This window comes from Crotalus tigris, unplaced genomic scaffold, assembly GCF_016545835.1.
Source record: "Crotalus tigris isolate CLP2741 ecotype Arizona unplaced genomic scaffold, ASM1654583v1 scf7180000023830.6690815, whole genome shotgun sequence".
Taxonomy (NCBI): Eukaryota; Metazoa; Chordata; class Lepidosauria; order Squamata; family Viperidae; genus Crotalus; species Crotalus tigris.
Genome location: NW_024100214.1, coordinates 1289926 through 1311014, shown reverse-complemented (window position 1 = coordinate 1311014; position 21089 = coordinate 1289926). Strand labels below are relative to the sequence as shown.

The 21089-nt window shown below is 42.0% G+C and overlaps 1 protein-coding gene across 1 annotated transcript; it reads right to left on the bottom strand.

Annotated features, from left to right (window-relative positions):
- Nucleotides 1–272: 272 nt before the first annotated feature.
- LOC120298347 lies at nucleotides 273–20514 on the bottom strand. The gene is made up of 9 exons (XM_039322023.1): nucleotides 19772–20514; nucleotides 16769–17017; nucleotides 15412–15618; nucleotides 13692–13925; nucleotides 12670–12823; nucleotides 5466–5575; nucleotides 4985–5098; nucleotides 1668–1817; nucleotides 273–477 (listed from the first exon to the last, which is right to left on the bottom strand). The coding sequence occupies exons 1-9, from the start codon at nucleotides 19853–19855 to the stop codon at nucleotides 343–345; spliced, it is 1437 nt and encodes a 478-aa protein (XP_039177957.1). The 5' UTR covers nucleotides 19856–20514; the 3' UTR covers nucleotides 273–342.
- Between the last annotated feature and the right edge of the window lie 575 nt (nucleotides 20515–21089).

Below are 21089 nucleotides of genomic sequence, written 5' to 3'. Positions count from 1 at the left end.
ATTGAGATGTTCTGGAACTCTATGAGATTGGCAATTATATTTGAAGGCTCTTATGCCTTCCGTTATAGCCTGAACATAGAGATTATGCTGGTGCAAATGAAGATAGGATCCCCTTATTGATTGTTCAATTATTTTATATCAAGTATATTATAAAACTCAACCAAGAGATTATAAAGTGGCAGGCTGCATTGCCATTCTTAAAAAAAGAATTAATAGAGATGTCCTTTTATTGTTGTTGATTTTTTTTATTAATCAATTGATATATCCTCTCAGTTGCAAAAGAAACTCTAGGTAGCTTATATATTAGAATTAAAATCTGAAACATAGAATAAGAATAAGCTGCTATGGTAGATTAATTGCCTGATCCTCTTTGAACCTTGGGATCTTCTTAAATTCAGCTTGCTTTTTGAAAAACAGCTGGGCTAATATATGGTCTGCTGTTGCATGGAAATAGTCATCCATATCTAGAGTTTGCAGCTGCCAAAACAAACAAACAAATAACATATGGATTGGAGATATCAGAATATATGTCAATGTTTATACACTATTGAGGTAATACTATGTGAACATGTGAATAATAACATGCAATATTATGTAATATTATGAGAAGCTGTGCCTGCCTCTGGAATGAGATTCTCTCCACGATCTGGATGGCTCCCACTCTGGTGTTTCTTATAAGAGCTGTGAAGGTCTGGCTCTTCACCAGCCTTCTTTGGCAAGGGAGAGGGATATACCATTAAATAACCCTATCACAGATGCCCAAGGCTACTAAGTGACTCACCTCCTGTGTGTTAAGTCAGGACAGCAGGAGGAAGAAGAAACCTAAAATTTAATTCCTTGAGAAGATATAGAATTCTCTGACATTTTACATTGCAGTAAACTTTTATATGTGAGACTTCATTTTTGTCCTCCATAAAGATCTAATCTAGTTTGAGAAGGTGAGCGAAGGTTTAAGTGTTTGGAGACTGCTGATTTACTGCTGTGCCCAAAGGTGAGGTTTGATAGTTTTGGAATTGAATCTGAAACATCCTCCTAAATCCAGACAAATAGCAATAGCACATAGATTTATATATCACTCCATAGTGCTTTACAGCACTCTCTGGGCAGTTGACAATATCAGCATATCGCCCTGAACAATCTGATTCCTCATTTTACCAACCTCAGAAGGATGGAAGGCTGAGTCAACCTTGACCCCCATTAGGATTGAACTCTAGGCGTTGGGCAGAGTTTGCCTGCAATACTGTATTCTAACCATTGCACCACAGAGCTCTTAATAAGAAACACAGAATGGTTCAATCAATCATTATTCAATCAATGCTGAAAGGCAGCTCTGTACGGGAGAAGCTGTTTTCTCAGACATTCTGGTAGTTATTGAGGACTTCATGGGATAATAGCAAAACTTAAAACTTGCCATAGGAAACCAGTGTAAGTTCAGCATCATGGATAAGGGCACAGAGCAATTACAGTACTTTATAATACATTAAAAAGTTAGCATCATATATACAATATATATACAAAGCATCATAATATACAGTTACTTTTTTATTTTAATCTCCAAAGCATTTAACACTTGCATTTGGTTCATAATAACTTAGAGGTCTAATGAAATGGTAGGTCGCTGTTGGCATGTATAGCAAAATTTCTAGGAATTCAAATAGATGTCTCACCTGGTTGTTGGTGCTGAATGCCAAGATGAGAAGCAAGTCCTCATCACAGGTGCTCTTGATGTAGTGTTGGGTTCCAACTGGGAAGAACACAACATCTCCAACATCAATGCTAAAGTCAGTAGAAAGAGTAGATGAAACAATAACACCCACCTGCAAATAAGATGCACCACAACAAATTAATACTTGCATATCCAGAATCTTGGTTTCATTTGACTCAACAGCAGTCCTTAACTTAAACCATTTATTTAGTGACCATTCAGAGTTACAGTGGCACTGAAAAAAGAGACTTACAACTGGTTCTCATACTTATGACAGTCACAGTCTTTCCTCTCCAGAGTCATATGGTTAAAATTCTGATGCTTGGTAACTGTCATGTAGTTACAATGCTTGAAGTATCCCTGGATTATGGCTTCACCTTAACAACCTTCCCAGCCAGCTTCTAACAAGCTAAATCAATGGGGGGGGGAACCAGATTTTCTTAACAACCATGTCAAAAAGATCATAAAATCAGGCATAAGTCACTTGGGAAAAATAAATTGAGTAAGATGCTTTGCTCATTTATACTCATTAAGAAGCTTCCACTTTTCTTCTCCCTCAATTTCTCTTTCCATTTTTTGTCTCCCAGACTCTAGTAGTTCTTCTGACAGCTCTATTGTCCATTTTATCAAATCTTTTCTTGTCTTCAGGTTCATTTTGTTGTTCTGAAAAATGAAATATCTTTTCCATTTCCAATATTATAGCAAAATCTTGTGATTTTTTCTTTGTGTTAAGTTGTAGTTTTCTTCATTTGTAGGTTCTATCTTTGAATCACTTTCCTCTAGTTTTTGTTCTGTTTTCTGATTTGTTTGTTCATTCTTTATCACCATTTTCTGTGATTTTTTTTAATCATGAGTTTAAGTCAAAATGTGTTCATTTATATCATCAAAGTTATTTTTAATTTCATTATGATTTAAATCCATTGTTGTTTGAATTAGTTGCAACATAGCATACATTTCCTCCTGGAAAATATTTGTTTTATCTTGAAGTATTTCTCCTGCAGATCTCTGATGTTCCAGACTGGGGATTTTAGAAAAGAATATTGTATGTGGTTTCTTACCACTTTTAGTTGTATATGCAACCTCCATTTTCATCAAACCAACCAGTCTTAAATTCCAAAAACTATAGTCTTATATATCTCTTATCTTTATAAACAATCCAAAATGTTCAGTCTTTTAAAAACAATCCAGTAATTTCCCCCCTAGAAGAATAGCCAAAAGGTCAAAGTTTTTCTTTCTCTACAGACTATTTTTAAACTTAAATATCACAGCTCAGTAAGTATTTATAATACAAGACGATCAGCAGTTTTCATAAATAACTATATTTCTCATTCTGCAATAGATAGCCCAGTGTGTTTTCTTTCTTCTATTCCCAGCTGTTCTCTGTTTAGCTAGGAGTCCTTGAGGATCAAAGGGATTAAAAGCACTCCATTTCTGGGCATCTTGCCAATTTCTGAGGTAGAACAGCTATAGTTCTATTCTCTGTTCCACCACTATATGTCAGTGTCTGTTTATTTTCCAGCTTTTAAAATGAAAATATTATTTTCTTGTAATTCCATTAATATTCTATTAAATAGAAAATCTTAACAATTTCCATAATTTTCAGTTTTGTCCAAATTATAGCTTTACATTAGTCCATTTCAATGTATTTCTGTCCCCCTTAAAAATTAAATTGCCACTTCCGTCTATGAAAGAGTGGAGTTATAGTCCCCTTCCTTCTCACTTTCAGAGATTTTTTGCTTCTTGGGGATCTTTTCCGGGAAATCAGTTTCAAAATAGAGAAAAGAAGATCAATATTCTCACCCAGCCCCAATACACTGTTCACAGTTAGCCTTTCTCCTCTTGGGTTGGAGGGCTTACCCCAGATCAAACGGATCGACCACAGTTGTTCTGTGATCATTGGGATGCCCCTCCTTCTTTGTCACCTCTCCGGGACAACTTTCAACCCATTTAGGGTCTCTAGGCAGGGCAAAACCAACTGTGGGGTGCGGAACTCCGCAATCCCTCGGCTGCATCGCTACGATGCAAAATCGGAAGTCCATTGTAAGTCACTTTTTTCAGTGCTGTTGTAAATTTGAATGGTCACTAAATGAATGGTTGTATGTTAAGGGCTACCTGTAAAGCTTAACTAGGATCTGTGAGACTCAGCCTACATCTTCTTAGGGAAGATCCTACAGCTTACATCATTCTACCCCAGTGTGGCACAGAATAGAATAGAATAGAATAGAATAGAATAGAATAGAATAGAATAGAATAGAATAGAACCTTGGAGGTCTTCTAATCCAACCCCCTGCTCAGGCTATTTCAGACAAATGGTTGTCCAATCTCTTCTTAAAAACTTTCAATGTTGGAGCATCCACAACTTCTGGAGAGAAGCAGTTCCACTGATTAATTGTTCTTACTGTCAGGAAATTTCTCCTTAGTTCTAAGTTGCTTCTCTTCTTGATTAGTTTCCATCCATTGCTTCTTGTCCTGCCTTCATGTGCTTTGGAGAATAGCTTGACTCCATCTTCTTTGGGGCAGCCCCTGAGATATTGGAACACTGTATGATATCACTCCTGGTCCTAAAACTAAAACTAATGTGGAAAGCCAGCCCCCCCCCCGAGAAGGAAATATTAAAAGGGCAGGAAAGCATCTTAAATGCCAAAGGATGCCAAAGATGCCAAAGGATCTTAAAGAGGCAGTAAAGCACGCCCAGTTTTTCTTAATAGCCCCAGATCTCCGTCCCCAAGCAGAAACCAGCTCTGTACAAATGCAGATGTAAATCCAGGAAGATTGAAGCTAGAAGCTTAGGAAGACAAAGACACCTAAAATCTACATACCCCACCCAAGGTCTAAGCAGGACATAATAGGATTAACTCACAGATGTCAAAGGAACACAGGTCAAAATACATGACACAGGAAAAACAAAGCCTCAAACAGGAACAGGAAATAACCTCCAAACAAAAGGTTCCAGAGGGTATAAAAACCCACTCCCTACATGTGCTCAGACCTTTTTTTCTCTTTTTTCTGCCAGACCCATCATCCTGTCTGACTCTCCTCTTCAATAAAGTGCAACCTTCTTTCTAAAGCAGTCACTATGTTGTTTATCCCTGGCTTGGACTGAACTACAATGAAGACTTTTCTTCCAACACTAAACATACCCAATTCCAGCAACTGTTCTTTATATGTTTTAGCCTCCAGTCTCCTAATCATCTTTGTTGCTCGTCAAGTATAATTCCCAGAATTCTTAACTTTGGGAAATGTTGGCATGCATCACAGTGGTTAAAATTAAATTGCTACCTTTCCGCAGCCACTGATGACATAGCCCATTTCATTGGCATTGAAATGGAAATGAGGTTGTCGTAAACCGTTGCTGAAGATCTGGAGTGTTGCTAAGGTAAGAGCATCTTCCTTCTGAAAAGAAGAAACAAACCTCACATATATACAATAGTAGCAATAGAGAAATTGTGACCTCATCCTTCCTATCCTTGTTTGCTTTTAAATTTTAATTTATTGTGAATAATTGTATTTACTATGGATGTTTTAACACTTTGCATAACTTGTTATCTACAGAGAGTCTTGAGTGAATTATTTATTTAGTCCACAAATTATGGAAGATTGGAATAATTTCCAATATTGCAAATGGATACATATATAAACTCATATTTTATATGAGTTTTTAATGACACCTCCTCCCACCTCCAAAATAAAATTTGAATGAGATAATGACTGCCCTAACTAGCCTCCAAAGCACAATAGCAATTTTTACCAGCATACTTACCGAATGGAGAAATTCACTGTAAAAGTTTTCATTGGGTTTTAAGCCTTTTCCATCTTTTACATACCGAGCCCACTGGATGACTCCCCCTGGAAACCGGAATTTGGAGGATCCTGAATTGAGAATATAAATGGTTAGTGTTATGTCCCGAGCCTTGCAAACGGCTCGGGCGTTTGCAGGCAGTCCCGGGCAGGTGCAAAGCTGCCCGGGACCAGACAGGCTGTCGCCAGCGCCGTGCGCATGCGCGGGTGCTGGCGCGGGAAAAGTAACCCATTTACCCGGGAGTTGCCTATATAAGAGGCTGTGAGGCGTTTGGGCTGAGCTGAAGCCATCTTCCTGTAAGCTGAACGCTGAATAAAAGAACCTGAGAACTCCAGCTGCTTCTCGTGTCTGTTTTCCCGCCAAGGACGCAACACTGGCGACGAAGGTGGGATGCCTTGCACTACCTGGAAAGGAAAAAGTGTAAGCTTACCCAAGGAGTCCTGAGCGGCGGAAGAGGAACGGTGTTGACTCAGCAGCTGCCCGCCAATCCAGTGCGCATTCGGGGGTAGGCTGGCTGATAGACCCGTCTCCTGAAGATCCGAAGATGGCGAAAATCGGAAGGCTTGCGGAATTCGACGTCTCACATCCAGAGCGGTGGGAGTCCTACGTATCCAGAATGGAGAACTACTTCAAGGCAAACCAAGTGAGGGAAGATAGCTTGAAGGCTGCCACCCTGCTTTGCGCTTGCGGCCAAGACGCCTTCGAAATCGCAGAAAACCTTGCAGCACCTGTTCCAGTAGAGTCTGTAAGCTACGCAGACCTGAAGAAGCTGCTGAAGGACCACTTCCACCCCAAGGTGTCCGTTATCTCATGGCGCCACACCTTCGAGCAGAGGGATCAACGGTCCGGGGAGTCAGCCAAGGAGTACATCGCCGCGTTACGGAAGGCCGCCAAGCCCTGCGAGTTCAAGGACCTCGAGGAACGACTGAGGGACCGATTCGTGTGCGGGTTGAGGCATCGAGAGCTACAACAGAGACTTTTCGCTAAGGAAGAATTATCCTTCCAAGACGCTTTAAGGGAAGCCACCGCGGAAGAAGCAGCAGGCGGCGCCGTCAAGAACATGCGGCCGATCAGAAGCAGTGCAGAGGGTGCGTCCGTGCACCAAGAAGACGTCCGACGAAACTCCGAGGAGGATCCGGACGAAGAAGTCGACCGTCTACACCCCGCGAAGGGAGAAAATCAGAAGGAAAGCTCTTCAGCTCCGCTCAAGTGCATCGGCTGTGGAGGTCGCCACAGGAGAACCGACTGCAAGTTCCGCTCCGCTACCTGCCGGGCATGCGGCAAACAAGGGCACATTGCAGCTGTGTGTCTGGGCCGACGAAAGGCACAACCTCAAGAAGAACGCCTGAAGGGTACCAGAGTCCCCAGCCAGAATAGGGTAGGTTTTTGCGCTTCGCGTAGAAACATTTGTAGGACAGGCACACACAAGCCCATGAAGAAAAAGCTGTCACTCAACGTGAAGCTACAAGGGGTTCCATTATCTATGGAACTAGACACAGGGTCTGCCCTTTCCATCATTTCATTGCATACATTTAGGAAGATTTGTTCCAGTAGTGGGACTAAGGCCAAGTTAAGGCCTTCTGATATTGTATTAACTGATTTTCAGAACTCAAGAGTGTGTGTTAAGGGGGAGGCCACCCTTAACGTGCAATACAAGAGTTTTGAAGGTCCACTAGACTTGTTAGTAGTAGGGGGTGAAAGAACGAGTCTCATAGGACTCGATTGGTTTGAGGCCCTGGGGATACACGTCACAGGACTCAACAGCTTACAAACACTCGACCTACAGGAAGTCTGCAAGGAATTTGCAGATGTTTTCAGCCCCCAGCTGGGCACATTCAAAGGACCACCTGTGTCCTTAAAGCTAGACCCCACTGTCACTCCCATTAGGATTAAAGCAAGAAGGGTCCCTTTTGCTTTAAAAAGTAAGATTGACACTGAATTAGACAAACTAATCCAACAAGGAATCCTAGAACCTGTTGATTCCAGCCCATGGGAGACCCCCATTGTCACGCCTCTAAAGGCAAATGGGGACATTCGCATTTGTGCTGATTACAAATGCACACTCAATAAGGCATTGCAGCAACATGCCTATCCTGTTCCTGTGGTCAGTCACATCCTGGCCTCTCTCAAGGGGGGGCGTGTTTTTGCAAAGCTTGACCTAGCTCAAGCATATCAACAGCTGCCTGTTGATAATGATGCTGCCATAGCTCAGACTATTGTGACCCACAGGGGAGCCTTTAAGGTAAAAAGGCTGCAGTTTGGAGTGAATGTCGCTCCTGGGATTTTCCAAAGCGTAATGGAAAACACACTACGAGGTATACCAGGGGTCTGCCCCTACTTTGACGATGTCTTGATTGCAGGAGACTCCACACACATTCTAGCTGAAAGGCTTAGGGCTGTCCTGTTAAGATTCAGGAAATCAGGCCTTAAGCTCAGAAAAGACAAATGCAAGATTGGGGTGCCTTCTACTGAATTTCTGGGATTCAAAATTGATGCTGCTGGGATTCATCCTGCTGAATCCAAACTAACTGCTATTTTAGAAGCACCCAGGCCAAAGTCTAAGGCCGAACTTCAGGCCTTCTTAGGCCTCCTGAATTTCTACAATTCTTTTCTTCCACATAAAGCTAGTGTAGCTGAGCCTCTTCACAGGCTACTAGACAAACAGGCTGTGTGGCTGTGGTCACAAGCGCATGAGGCTTGCTTTAAAGAAGTCAAGGCCTTGCTCACTTCTAACAGTGTTCTTGCACATTTCAACGAGTCTCTTCCTGTGTGCATCGCTTGTGATGCATCCCCCTACGGGGTTGGAGCTGTCCTGAGTCACCTCAGGTCTGATGGAACTCAGGTTCCTATTGCATACTACTCCAGAACATTGTCTTCTGCCGAGCGCAACTACGCTCAGATAGACAGGGAGGCTCTGGCTGTTGTTGCTGGAATTAAAAAATTCCACGATTTTCTATATGGCAGGCATTTCACGGTCTTCACTGACCATAAGCCTCTGCTGGGACTGTTTACCACACGTAAGCAGACTCCCCACATCATTTCCCCTAGAATGCTTAGGTGGTCTATTTTTTTGTCTGCATATGATTTTTCATTACTCCACAAGCCTGGGAAAGAAATGGGCCATGCTGATGGCCTCAGTAGGTTGCCTCTGCCAGTAGTAGAAGCTGACCCCGCGCCAGCTGTCAACATTCTATCAATCCAAGCCTTACCCGAGCTTCCTCTTAGTGCCAGGGATGTTACCGCTGAAACAGGTACAGATCACACACTTTCACGTGTCCGCTCCTGGGTCCTGTCCGGGTGGCCTGAGCACTGCCCTAGTCCTGAGTTTCAGAGTTTCTGGTCCAAAAGGAACGAACTGTCCCTTTCTCAGGGTTGTCTGCTTTGGGGAAACAGAGTTGTCATTCCCACCTCAATGAGGACTAGGGTCTTAGAATCCCTCCACGAGGGTCATCCTGGCATTGTTCGTATGAAGGCTCTTGCACGCAGCCACTTGTGGTGGCCTGCTTTAGATAAAGATATTGAGGCTAAGGTACACGCATGCCACATGTGCCAACGATCTCGCCCAGAGATGCCCCAAGCTCCTGTGCATAAATGGGAGGAAACACAGTCCCCATGGTCTAGGGTGCACATTGACTACGCTGGGCCCTTTCAGGGCCAGTTCTTCTTGGTCCTTGTTGACAGCCATTCAAAATGGCTTGAGGTTGTGCCTGTCTCATCCACCACCACTGCAAAGACTATTCAGGTACTGAGGGGGATTTTTGCTGCACACGGGCTGCCAGATGTCATTGTGTCCGACAACGGCCCTCAATTCACCTCCTCCGAATTCCAAGCTTTCTTACAGGCAAACCTGATTCGTCATGCCACATCTGCGCCTTTTCACCCGTCCACCAACGGTATGGCTGAACGCATGGTGCGCATCGCAAAGGACGCCTTGAAGAGACTCACCTACGGGGACTGGCATCACAGGTTGGCTGACTTTCTCCTTTCTTATCGCACCACACCGTCCACTTCTACAGGGAGAAGTCCAGCTGAACTTCGTTGGGGGCGCCAACTTACTACGAGACTTGACCGGTTGCATCCGGACAGACTGCCTTCATCTACCTCACATCCTAGGGCACCTAGACAACTACTTGTGGGTGCCCCGGTTTGGGCTCGCAATTACGGGCCTGGTCATACATGGGTCCCCGCTTCTGTGTCCAGGATCACAGGTCCTCTCTCCTACGAGGTTGCCCTGGACAACGGTCGTGTCCTGCGTCGGCACATCGACCAACTCCGCTCTAGGCGGGACTTTTCTGCTGAAACTCCTGGGTCTTTTCCAGGGGGGGAGGGGGACCCTTTGGAGCAAAGGGAAGGGCAAGAGCTACTGCCCATCGCCACTGAGGGAGCCACAAACGGCTCGTCCCAAGGTTCTGCAATTGCTCCGAAAAGGAAGTCTTGGAGCTTACCCACACAACAGGCACTCACGCCTACTCCAGCCAGGGAGTTACCCCGGGGGCATACTCACTTTCCACACACAGCACACAGCACTCCAGCAACGGAGGATACCCGGGGGCATCCCAACAAATCATTCCCCGCAAGAGAGCTGGCACACAATGCCCAAGGTTGGCCTGACCTTACCCCAAATCCTACAGGGGGTCAAACATACACAGAGCTAGTCGAGGAACCAAGTCCCGACTACAACACCCCTAGCACAAATCAGGGGACACCTGAGTTTTGGGAGAGTACAGAAACCCACACGAGCCCAAACACAGAATGGGGTTCAGGGAATAGACAGCCTCCTGACAGGTCTTGGACTGACCTAGGGGGTTCTACAGAGACGCCCAGCAGTGGCTATCACTTCAAGGGGCCTGAGGGTCTACAGCTAGGTAGGACAACCAGGTCACAAAGCAACAGAAGCCCTGGCCTGACGAGCCCGGTGGGCAAGCAAGCAGGCCAGGCATCGGGGCACAGTCCTTGGAAGACACCAGGGCACAGTAGAGAGAACAGGCTCACGCCTCCCTCCAGTCAGGGGACTTATGCCAGTAACCCAGAGCTAAGAAGGTCACAGAGAGCAAAGAAATCTCCTAAGTACCTAGAAGATTACATAACATTGTTGGCAAGACAAAAGCCAGTAAACAGTGGGAACACTGGGGAGCAAATTGTCGTGTAAAATAAATGTTGTATGTTGATAGTAGTTTTAGCCCGGGGGAAAGGGGTGTTATGTCCCGAGCCTTGCAAACGGCTCGGGCGTTTGCAGGCAGTCCCGGGCAGGTGCAAAGCTGCCCGGGACCAGACAGGCTGTCGCCAGCGCCGTGCGCATGCGCGGGTGCTGGCGCGGGAAAAGTAACCCATTTACCCGGGAGTTGCCTATATAAGAGGCTGTGAGGCGTTTGGGCTGAGCTGAAGCCATCTTCCTGTAAGCTGAACGCTGAATAAAAGAACCTGAGAACTCCAGCTGCTTCTCGTGTCTGTTTTCCCGCCAAGGACGCAACAGTTAGGCTCATGAGTAATGCTCAAAGGTTTCATATTGGCTCCATTATTTTATGTAGTATTATTTTTGATTAATGGAAAGCTGATGTAGAGCACATGTTTTTCACATTGTGTAGAAGCCAGGCCAAACTTTTAATATATGTATGCTACAGTGATCCCAAAACCTTTTCTGCCTGCAGGCAGGCATAGGTTTGATTGATTGACTGATTATGTGCCATCAATTTGATATTGATGATTAACAGTAATAAATCATCTGCAAGATGATTTATCATCAGCTCGTGCTACCAATAGCGTGTTAACTCTGCTGAGGTCCATTGGTCAATAACAATGGAGAGAGGAAGCTTGCTAGGAATGGAGAAATATTTTCTCAAAATAATGTCCTGAGATTGTTGAGAAAGAATTGTGTAATTGATGCTGATCTGATGGTAAAAACATATTTTACTTTATTTAACGCTTATGTACTAATATATTATAACATTTTAGTATGAATTTTTGCTTCTTTTTCATAGTTAGTTCAAATGGTATAGAAGAAATTATATGGTTAACAAGGATATGACTATACATTTATATTTTAAAAGTGTTGGATTTATTTAACTTAAAAATAAGGAAAGCCTCTTGATCTTGTTTCAGTTTTTTTTTTTTTTTTTTTGTCAGAGAGCAGAATTATAGTATTTGGATCTATCATGTCTTCAGTACCAGTATAAATATACATACATTCATAAAAGATGTTTACTTTTTTTTTTTTTTGCAAACATCTAGGACCTAAATAATGCAAAAATATCAAATGTCACAATGAATAGAAATAGTTTCAACATGGACTTGACCTGAGAGTGGTGGTGATGTTGCAACCTATTCTCCAAAGCACCTAAAGGCAGAACAAAAAGCAATGATGGAAACTAATCAAGGAGAGGACCAACCTAGAACTAAGGAGAAATTTCCTGACAGTGAGAACAATTAATCTGTGGAATGATTTGCCTCCAGAAGTTGTGGGTGCTCCAACACTGTAGGTTTTTAAGAAGAGATTGGACAACCATTTGCCTGATGGTATATTTTCTGCCTGAGCAGCAGATTGGAGTGGAAGACCTCTAAGATCCCTTCCAATTCCGTTATTCTATTATTCTGTAGCAATGTAAGTGCATACTTTATTGTAGCAAGCAAGAAAAGATCTTCTTAGCCAATGCCAAAATACTACTTGCAGAATGTTACACAACCAAGAGAGTTTCTGGTGATGATTGCAACTGTTGCATAGCTTATATGGGAAAAGGCAGTCTCTCTCAGGCTGTTGACCCATATAGTTAGAAACCAAGAATGATAAGATCAGTTACTTCAGGATAGTTTCTTTATTATTGCTTGCCTATAGACAGAAATCTTGCCAGACTAAACACTTATCTGCATAACTATTAGATATACAGTAAGTACCCTATGAACTGCTTGGGGGGGTCCACCCTCCCCCTTTCCCTGCCTACCAAAGATTCCAAGTTTATTGTCTCTTTTCTCCCTGGGAAAGAACTTTCTGGACCTACATTCCACCATACTCCTATATTATTTCCTGGGTAAGCATTTGTATACCTGATTGAAAATATAACACATGAAAATGTGATGAGGTCACCACCCCATTGTTGCATTAAAAGCCCAAAAGTTTTATCAGCCAAAAGTGGTTCTCTTCTGCATTTCCCCGTAGCTTGTTCTGTAGTACCTTTTAGGTCAAAGAAGTACCGCCATACAAGCTTATCTGCAGACTGGTTATAGTTGGCATTCTGAACAAGCTCTGCTAGGTTGGGTGGAAGATTGATGGCCTGGTCTTCTGCTTGCTTCAGGAATGACCGGATGAAATTCATACTTCCCTGAGGCTAGAAAACACAAGAAAATATTGTATTTAGTGGATCCAGGAAGGAATGGCAATTACTTCATCCAATAAAGTTAATTTTAGCTTACAAAGAGGTGAGTGGTAATGAGCCAAATGCAGAAGATTGTTAGGTGGCAAAGACCAAGACCACATGTGAAGTTCCAATTAAAATGTTTGTGGAGAGTCTCAGTCATCCAGGTCATGGTTGTCCCAAAGATGCTTTTCCAGAAGGCAACTGGACTTTCTTGGTTGTTGTTGTTTAAAAATGTTTGCTTCTCATTCAAGAAGCTTCTTCAGCTCTGACTGGATGGTGAGGCTGAATTCTTCAGTCAGAGCTGAATAAGCTTCTTGGGTGAGAAGCAAAATGTCTTCAAAGAAAAACAAGAAAGTCCAGTTGCTTCTTGAAAAAGCACCTTTGGGGCTTCCAATTAAAATGATTTATTCCTACTCATGCCTGTGCACAGGAATCTACTCGACTAACTGTTAGCATTATTTTGGCATTAGACGAGAGTCAACAGAATTCAACAGGGGTTGGACTTAGTCCATTTGTGGCTATTTAGAGACTCTAGGCTGATTCCTCTTTTGACTCCATCCCCAGGTTCTACCACTCCTTCTCTTACAAAGATTGTTAAAATATTTTAAAGGTTTCTCCTTTTGAAGGGAAGACATGAAGAAAAGTGTTGAAGGTTAGCTTCAGCCGAAGTTTTTTTGCTTATTTTATATCTTACACAGAAAGATATTTGCATTTGGCAATGTATGGGTAACCAGGAAGCAGGCTATTATGATGGGTGGCCAAGCACAAATTCAGAATGGCAGTCAAAATGATAGTGGATTTGTTAAGAATTAGGATTTGGAATTCCTGTTGTACAGACCTTTAGAGATCTTGCTTTAATGTCTTTGGGTGTCAAGAAAAATGTATCGTCAAGGTCTAGAGTCTGAAGCTCCTCATGAGTTGTAAAAAACAGCAAGAACAAACACTCTTCTGTACCAACATTCTTGACCCAATGCAAGGTATTTCGAGGGAAGAAAATAATCTGTCCTGCCGTGACATTGTACGTAGCTATCGTATCTCCACCAGCATCAACAACCCCAATCCACGCAGTTCCCTGAAACACATCATCAAAAAAACAATATAATACAATTGACCAGAAAATCATGTGGGGAGAGAATACCCCAGCAAATGATGAAACTAATAGTCTGAAACTATTTGGCTTGAACTGTATCAGCACCAAATTTATCATCTGGATAAACATGTATTTATATGGCCATAAAAAGGTCATCATGTGTAAAGTAGGAACAACCTTGGAGATCAGGTGGAAGAGCTGCAACCAAGGCCTTGGTCAGATAAAGGGAATCTTCAGCAGGAATGTCAAGAAAGCATCTCTGATGGAACCTTCCTTAGTTCTGATGGAAATAAAAGGAGGGATGGGGAAGGCATATTCAGATTTGCAAGATTGAAGTCAGCTTTCAGGGTAGACCAGACTAGGAAATCAGACTTAGGAATGCTGATGCTACTTTTATTACATGGTTATAGCCACAATCGTGCAAGTCTGAATGTTTATGCTTTCTTCACCCAGTGTCAGGTGCAAGAATGACACCTGATGATTCTTTCAAGCTGAGTTCTTTATGGTTTCCTACCTATAGACAATATCTTACCAGGCTGAGGATTCTATTATCTGCATCTACAATAACAATTAGGGAGGAGATGTTTTCAACCTCTCTCTCATGCACATGATATCTGGGCTGTGTTGCCTCTGGACTGTGTTGCCCTTTACTCCTCAGAAACCACCTCCTCACTACATTCCACCAAAGTCTCTTACACACTTTCAAGTTCTTGTCTTGATGATAAGTTGTCCCATTACTTATCCTTGGTTCCCACAACCTGGTAGATTATTTACCAAAGAGCTGTTGAATGCTTTTCAGATATATCTTGGTTAAGGAGTGTCACAGATTCAGATTTCCCTCCCAAAAATTATTTCATAGGGCTCTTGGAGAAAATGCTGCCTGCCTAGCTAACCTCTGCTACTGGATTTTGCCCTGTTTGTTTGAGGTGGGTTGGGGGGATGGAAGGGATTAAGTGGCCAATGTGCATGCACAGGTGTTTCAATACAGGTAGCCCTCAACTTACAACTATTCATTTAGTGACTGTTCGAAGTTACAACAGCACTGAAAAAAGTAACATGACCATTTTTCACATTTACGACCATTGCAGCATTTCCACAGACACATGATCAAAATTCAGATACTTGCCAACTGATTCATATTTGTGATAGTTGCAGTCACTGCCCACCTTCTGACAAGTAAAGTCAATGGGGAAGCCAGATTCACTTAACAACCAGGTTACTAACTTAACAACTGCAGTGATTCACTTAACAGCTGTGGCAAAAAAGATCATAAAATGGGGCAAAGCTCACTTAACAAATGTCTTGCTTAGCAACGGAAATTTTGGGCTCAATTGTGATCATAAATTGAGGACTACCTGTAAACTCTTTTCTTCCACTCTTCCACTACTAGTTACTTTTATATTCTTTGGCTCCCTCTCCAGTTGTTTAAAAATAATTGGGTAAATTAAAACATTACTTTCAATATTACCTTTAAGAGGTAACCCTGTTCGTTGGCATTGAAATGCCAGTGTGGAGCACGTAACCCTTTGCTTTTGATCAGCAGAGTCCCAAACATTATCTTGGAACGTTGAGCATTGATACTTGTTCCAAACGCCATTTCTTCCTTGTTCTGGTATTCATCAGCATTTCTGCGAAATCTTGACCATTGAATAACACCTCCTGGAAACTGGTGCATCTGGGATGTTGAAGAGGCATGACAATATTAATGGTTTTGATACAGTTCATAAATAGCTTTAAAAACCCAGTGACGATTGGCTCCCTCTTGATATAAAAAGATATTTACTTGGTGGATAAATACCAATTAATCAGATAATATCTGTTTAATTTCTCAACTATTGAAACAAATGTTTTAATCATTGAATCTGAACAGATGTCACAGTGTGACATTCTTTTGATCTTTGTGGTTTTAGGTAGCCTGAAGCAGCCATTTGCCTATGGCTATAACCCAGAAAAAAAGCAATGGAAAAGAAGAGACTTGCTTTCACTTCCAGATAAAGTTCACTAAGGTTTGAAATTTGTGAAATAGTCAATGAACATTTTACTAGAACAGTGTTTCTCAACTTTGCAACTTGACGATGTGTGGACTTCAGCTCCCAGAATTTCCTTACCAACATGGCTGGTTATGGGATTCTGGAAGTTGAAGTCCACACATCCCCAAACTGCCATGGTTGAGAAACACAACCCTAGAGAGTCCATCAATAAAGCACAAATCCAGAATTGATCCTTCACCCAGGTGTGACAGTTCTGCACAGCACAAAAATGCATGACATAGGGAACACCAAATTATGGGAATGATAGTAGCCTAATGTCCCATTGCAGGTGCCAGGAGGGGGGAAGAAGCCCATGCAGTTACTGTTCCACATGTCTGCACAAGTGCTGTAGAAGAAAAAGGAAGAATGAACAACTAGGAAGCCACAGCTTCCCCCTGACATGACTTGATGCTTGGGTGGCAAAATGTCTATAGAAATTCTCAATCATCCAGGTCATGGTTGTCCCAAAGATGCTTTTCCAAAAGACAACTGGACGTTCTTGGTTGTTTTTTTTTCTTTGAAAACGTTTTGCTTCTCATTCAGGAAGCTTCTTCAGTTCATTCATTCAGTTCTGGTGGTTAAAAAAAAACTTTTTGCACAAAGGGACCCTACAGATCAGTGATGGCCCTGGCTTTAACCCATGAGTTTTTGCTACCCAGTTTCTCTAGGCCTTGGCTAAAGAACCTATCTATTCTTTGAGTTCCACCAAAGATTAGCAGTTTAACCCTTAAAAATTAAAATTCCCAAATATTTGTCTTGTGCAAAAGAAATATGGAAGAAATATTTTAGTTATACCTTGGATTTAGTATGACGGTGGAGAAACTGGAACTTGAGGTCTACCTGGCTTTTGTAGGCAGACGTTATTGGAATTTTCTGGGAAGCTGATCCATGGTTTTCTTGATTCACTTTATGCTGTTGTCTTTTAAAGTCAGGGGTTCTAGCATAAATCACAGACAGAATCAACACCCCCACCATTGTGGTTATTGCACAGGCCAACAGACAAACCAGAAAGACATGGAGGAGAGACCAGTGGCTCTTTTTCACCTTGTGGGCAGAAAGGAAGAAAAAGAAAGGATTACAAGGAAACTCCGTAAAACTGGGTCACAACAATATTGCTATATTCCTGCTATGTCTGCATAGCTGTACCATCCATATTTTCTTAGAGCACGTTATCATTCAGCTTTTGGATAAAACATACCCGACTGTATCAAATCATCCACCATCACTTATTTAACAGTAAATTCAGATGTCTGAAGGGAAGTGATGTTTGAAACATCACCATCTAAAATTAAGATCCATTTGGAGTAGTGGTTGGCATCAGGCTGAAAACTGCAAGATTGTAAGTTCTCACCCTGCCTTAGGCACAAAACCAGCTGGGCGTCCTTGGGCCAATCACTCTATCTCATCCTTGGAAGGAGGCAATTAAAAAAATTACTTCCAAAAAATCTTGTCAAGAAAGTTGCAGGGACTTGTCCAGGCAGTTGCCAGAAATCAACCCTGACTTGAAGGTACACGGGAGACTTTACTTCCTGTAAAAGTGGCAGGTTTTGTTCTCAGCATTTTTTTTTTTTTTTGCAGGAAGTAAGAATTTTCTGAAAAATTCAAAGTAGGAGAAAAGGAAGGATGTAGAATAGTTCACTGTCCCTGGAGGCAACACCTGGAAAACCAGAACTGTAGATAGACCTGACAGGACTTTAATCATGGTCACATACTTATATGTGGAATGGATCATGAAGGTGGCAGAACTTGCCAAAATGCCTAAATTGACTTGTTTGATTAAGGAAGAAGCAATAACTACATTTGTAATAGACTAGAAACCCTTTATGCACTTTTTCCTGAATATGGATACAAATGAACCAGCGATCTCTGGATTTACCGATTAAAAAGCTGCATATGGGTAGAAGGGAACTATGCAAATTGGGAGAGAAGAAACCATCTTATGTTTATTACTGCTGCAAAGAAGTCACTTCTTTAAATACTTCTTTTTTCCTTTCTCTTTTCTGAACTTGGTTGTTCACTTTTTCTTCTATCTTTCCTATTTTTCTTGTTGTATATATATTTTTCTCTTTTCTACATTCTTTTTATTTTTCTGTAGCTTTTAAATTTGTAATAAAAATTCTTTAGCAAAAATGATATATATGAAAATGGACATAGCTTTGACAACACCATCATGGCTCCTGTCTTGACTTTCTGGACCATACTCTGTGGATATGCCTGGTTGGAAAAAAATATATGCAGAGAAGAGCGACAAAATGGTAAGGAAGTCTGGGGGCTAAATTGTATGATGAACGATTGAGGGAACTAGGTATGTCTAGTCTAGCAAAGAGAAAGTTTAAAGGGGGGGACATGATAACTGTGTTCCAGTACTTGAGGGGCTGACTCAGAGAAGAAGAGTTCAACTTTTATTCTACATGGCACCTGGGGGCAGGACAAAGAGTAATGGGTGGAAGCTTGTTAAAGAGAGCTACAACCTAGAAATAAGGAGAAATTTCCTGACAGCAAGAACAATTCATCAATAGAATAGCTATGGCACCTCCCAGAGTTGTGGATGCTCCATCACTGGAGGTTTTCAAAAATAGACTGGACAACCATTTGATTGGGATGATATAAAATATCCTGCCTTAAGTAGGGAGTTGGGCTATAAGACCTCCAATTACAGCCCTATGAATCTATGTTCTATAAAATTGGCAGCTCCAGAAGACAGTGAAGCAACAGGCAGCTTAATTTGTTGCTGCAATGATCAGCAACATTGACTGATGGGCTTAGGAAACAAATCCATTGCTTTATTCAAGAAGGGAAGGTTCCTCCTTTCACCCTGCCTTTTAGCTTTGACGTTCAACTCCATAATTGAATTATCTTGTCCTAATTCATCAATAAAATTGTTTGAGTTAATACCAAAACAAACATTGATTAATTCTCTCCTGCTTTTTTCTTTTCTTCTACTGTGGAAGAAAAGTTAATATTTAGTTAATCAATATTAACTTTGAAATATCCCAAGTTTTCTATTCCCCTCTTAGCCCGACCAGTTTTATTATCTGCCTGGCCTGAGACTGTTGACCTATTTTATATTATAGTTACTGAGACCAAGCCAGCTTCATAATTTATGAAAAATGTTTGAACGCCATAGTAAGATAAAGGTTGAAAATTACATAAATATATGTAAACAAATATATTTACTCAGTGCCTTGCTGGGACACTCTAAATGTTCCTGCTACTCAGTGGGAAGAGCCAACTCGTATGTATGAGGCATGCAAAATAGGTTTCCCTGCTATCGTCTTGTCATGTGAATGTGGCTATGGTAGGAAATCATGATTGTTTTCATCAAACATACTTTCCTTAATCATACCTAGTGTTTTCATTAACCATAGTTACAGTGTATGAATTTTATTTAAATAGATCTAACAAGGTCTTCTTTGTCATTAAGACAAATTCAGTCATGAATCTGACTGTTTGTAATGCATAGCACAATTGCCTATTATACCCTGTGCAGGACAAATGTATGTTCACACTATGAAAATTACTTCTCATGTTTTTCCCAAAAACTGAAAGCAACCTCAGAAGACCTGTTGCCCTCTTCGGTAGGATGAAAAAATATTACTTTTTAGAGTTCGGTCCAGTGAACAGTTTCTCTGAATTAACTAGAAATCGGGGTGTGTGTGGGGGGGGAGATAATGTCTAGTTGTGCATTCTCTAGATTTTATAGTTCCCTACTCATGGTATAATGCAGATTTTCTTTCTATGAAGAACTAATGTAGCTTTCTAAATATTTTACAAATATTGTAAACTATTGCAACTTACATGACATTCTTGCTTAATCTTCTCTGGCTTGGACAGGTTGCCTGGAGGTCCATCTTCATGCAGTTCAAATCCTGAATTATCCATTTTGTATTAGCAAAGTACAATTTTGCACGCATCCAAAAGCGGGAGAAAAGAAAAACAAAATAATCTTGGTCCTGTCGTCAGATGAAAAAGGCAACAGGTTTTTTATTTTATGCTAAGTGTGTGGTAAATGGAAATTTCGGTGTGAACATGAATGCAAATGAGGATATCCCCTTTTTTCAGCAGAACAATTTATAGCAGGAAGGATTTCAGAATGACTAATCTATTTCTAAATTTAGCTGTGAATTCTGTGGTCCCAGAAAACTGGTTCTAGGATGCCTTAGAGGGGATGGCTTTAGATGGGCTCATGGAAAAGTACCTATTAAAATTATACTGCTGAAGAAGTGGTCGTTCCAGCAACCTAGCGGGAACGATCCCCCTGTGTCCTTTGTTCTGTGCAGAATAAAGCTTTTACAAATCTCCACCTGGGTATGTGGTTTATTGAGAGTTGCACACTTGGAAGAACCAGTTTTCTGGGACAATTTTGGGGGCTCATCCAGGATCTACTACTAGGCCTTGCCCGGTTCTCTTAACTAGCATCTTCTGCTGCCCTGATGAATGCTCGGCTCCTCAGGTGGTGGGAATTGTGGCAAGAGATACAAAGGTGGAACATCAAGTAAGTGGAAATTTGTTTGTAGTTTTTGTGTTTCTTTTACGTCCCTGTGTCTTATAGGTTGAATGTGACTTGAGTTAGATTAACTTCAGGGAAGAGTCCCAAAGGTGGTAAGGGTTGGAGTTGTAATAGCTCGCAGGAGCCTAGCTGAAGGTTGGTAAGTATCTGTGTAGCCATCATTTGTTGGATGATGCAGTAGTTGTTCAGTGAGAGTAATTAGTGTAGAGCACACACCCTTGTTCACCTTGATGCAAACAAGGGGCCAAGACCTAGTATATCCCACCATATGACTGGTTTAATTGGCAGAGTAACAGAGTTGAAAGGGACCTTGGAGGTCTTATAGTCCAATCCACTGCTCAGGCAGGAACCATTATATCAGGGGTGTCAAACTCAGTTTCATTGAAGGCCACATCAGCATTGCGGTTGGCCTTGGGGGGCTGGGTGGGTGTGGCCAGGGTGGGGGCAGCCTACTGGGTGGGCGTGGATGGAGTGGGTGTGACCTACTGGGTGGGGGTGGCCAGCTCTACATCATTCACATCAAGGGTGCCTGTGGGGGCCTGGGCAGGAGTGGGACAGATCTGAGGGTCTCTTGCAGAAGGGGGTGGGACCAGGGCAAGTGCCAAG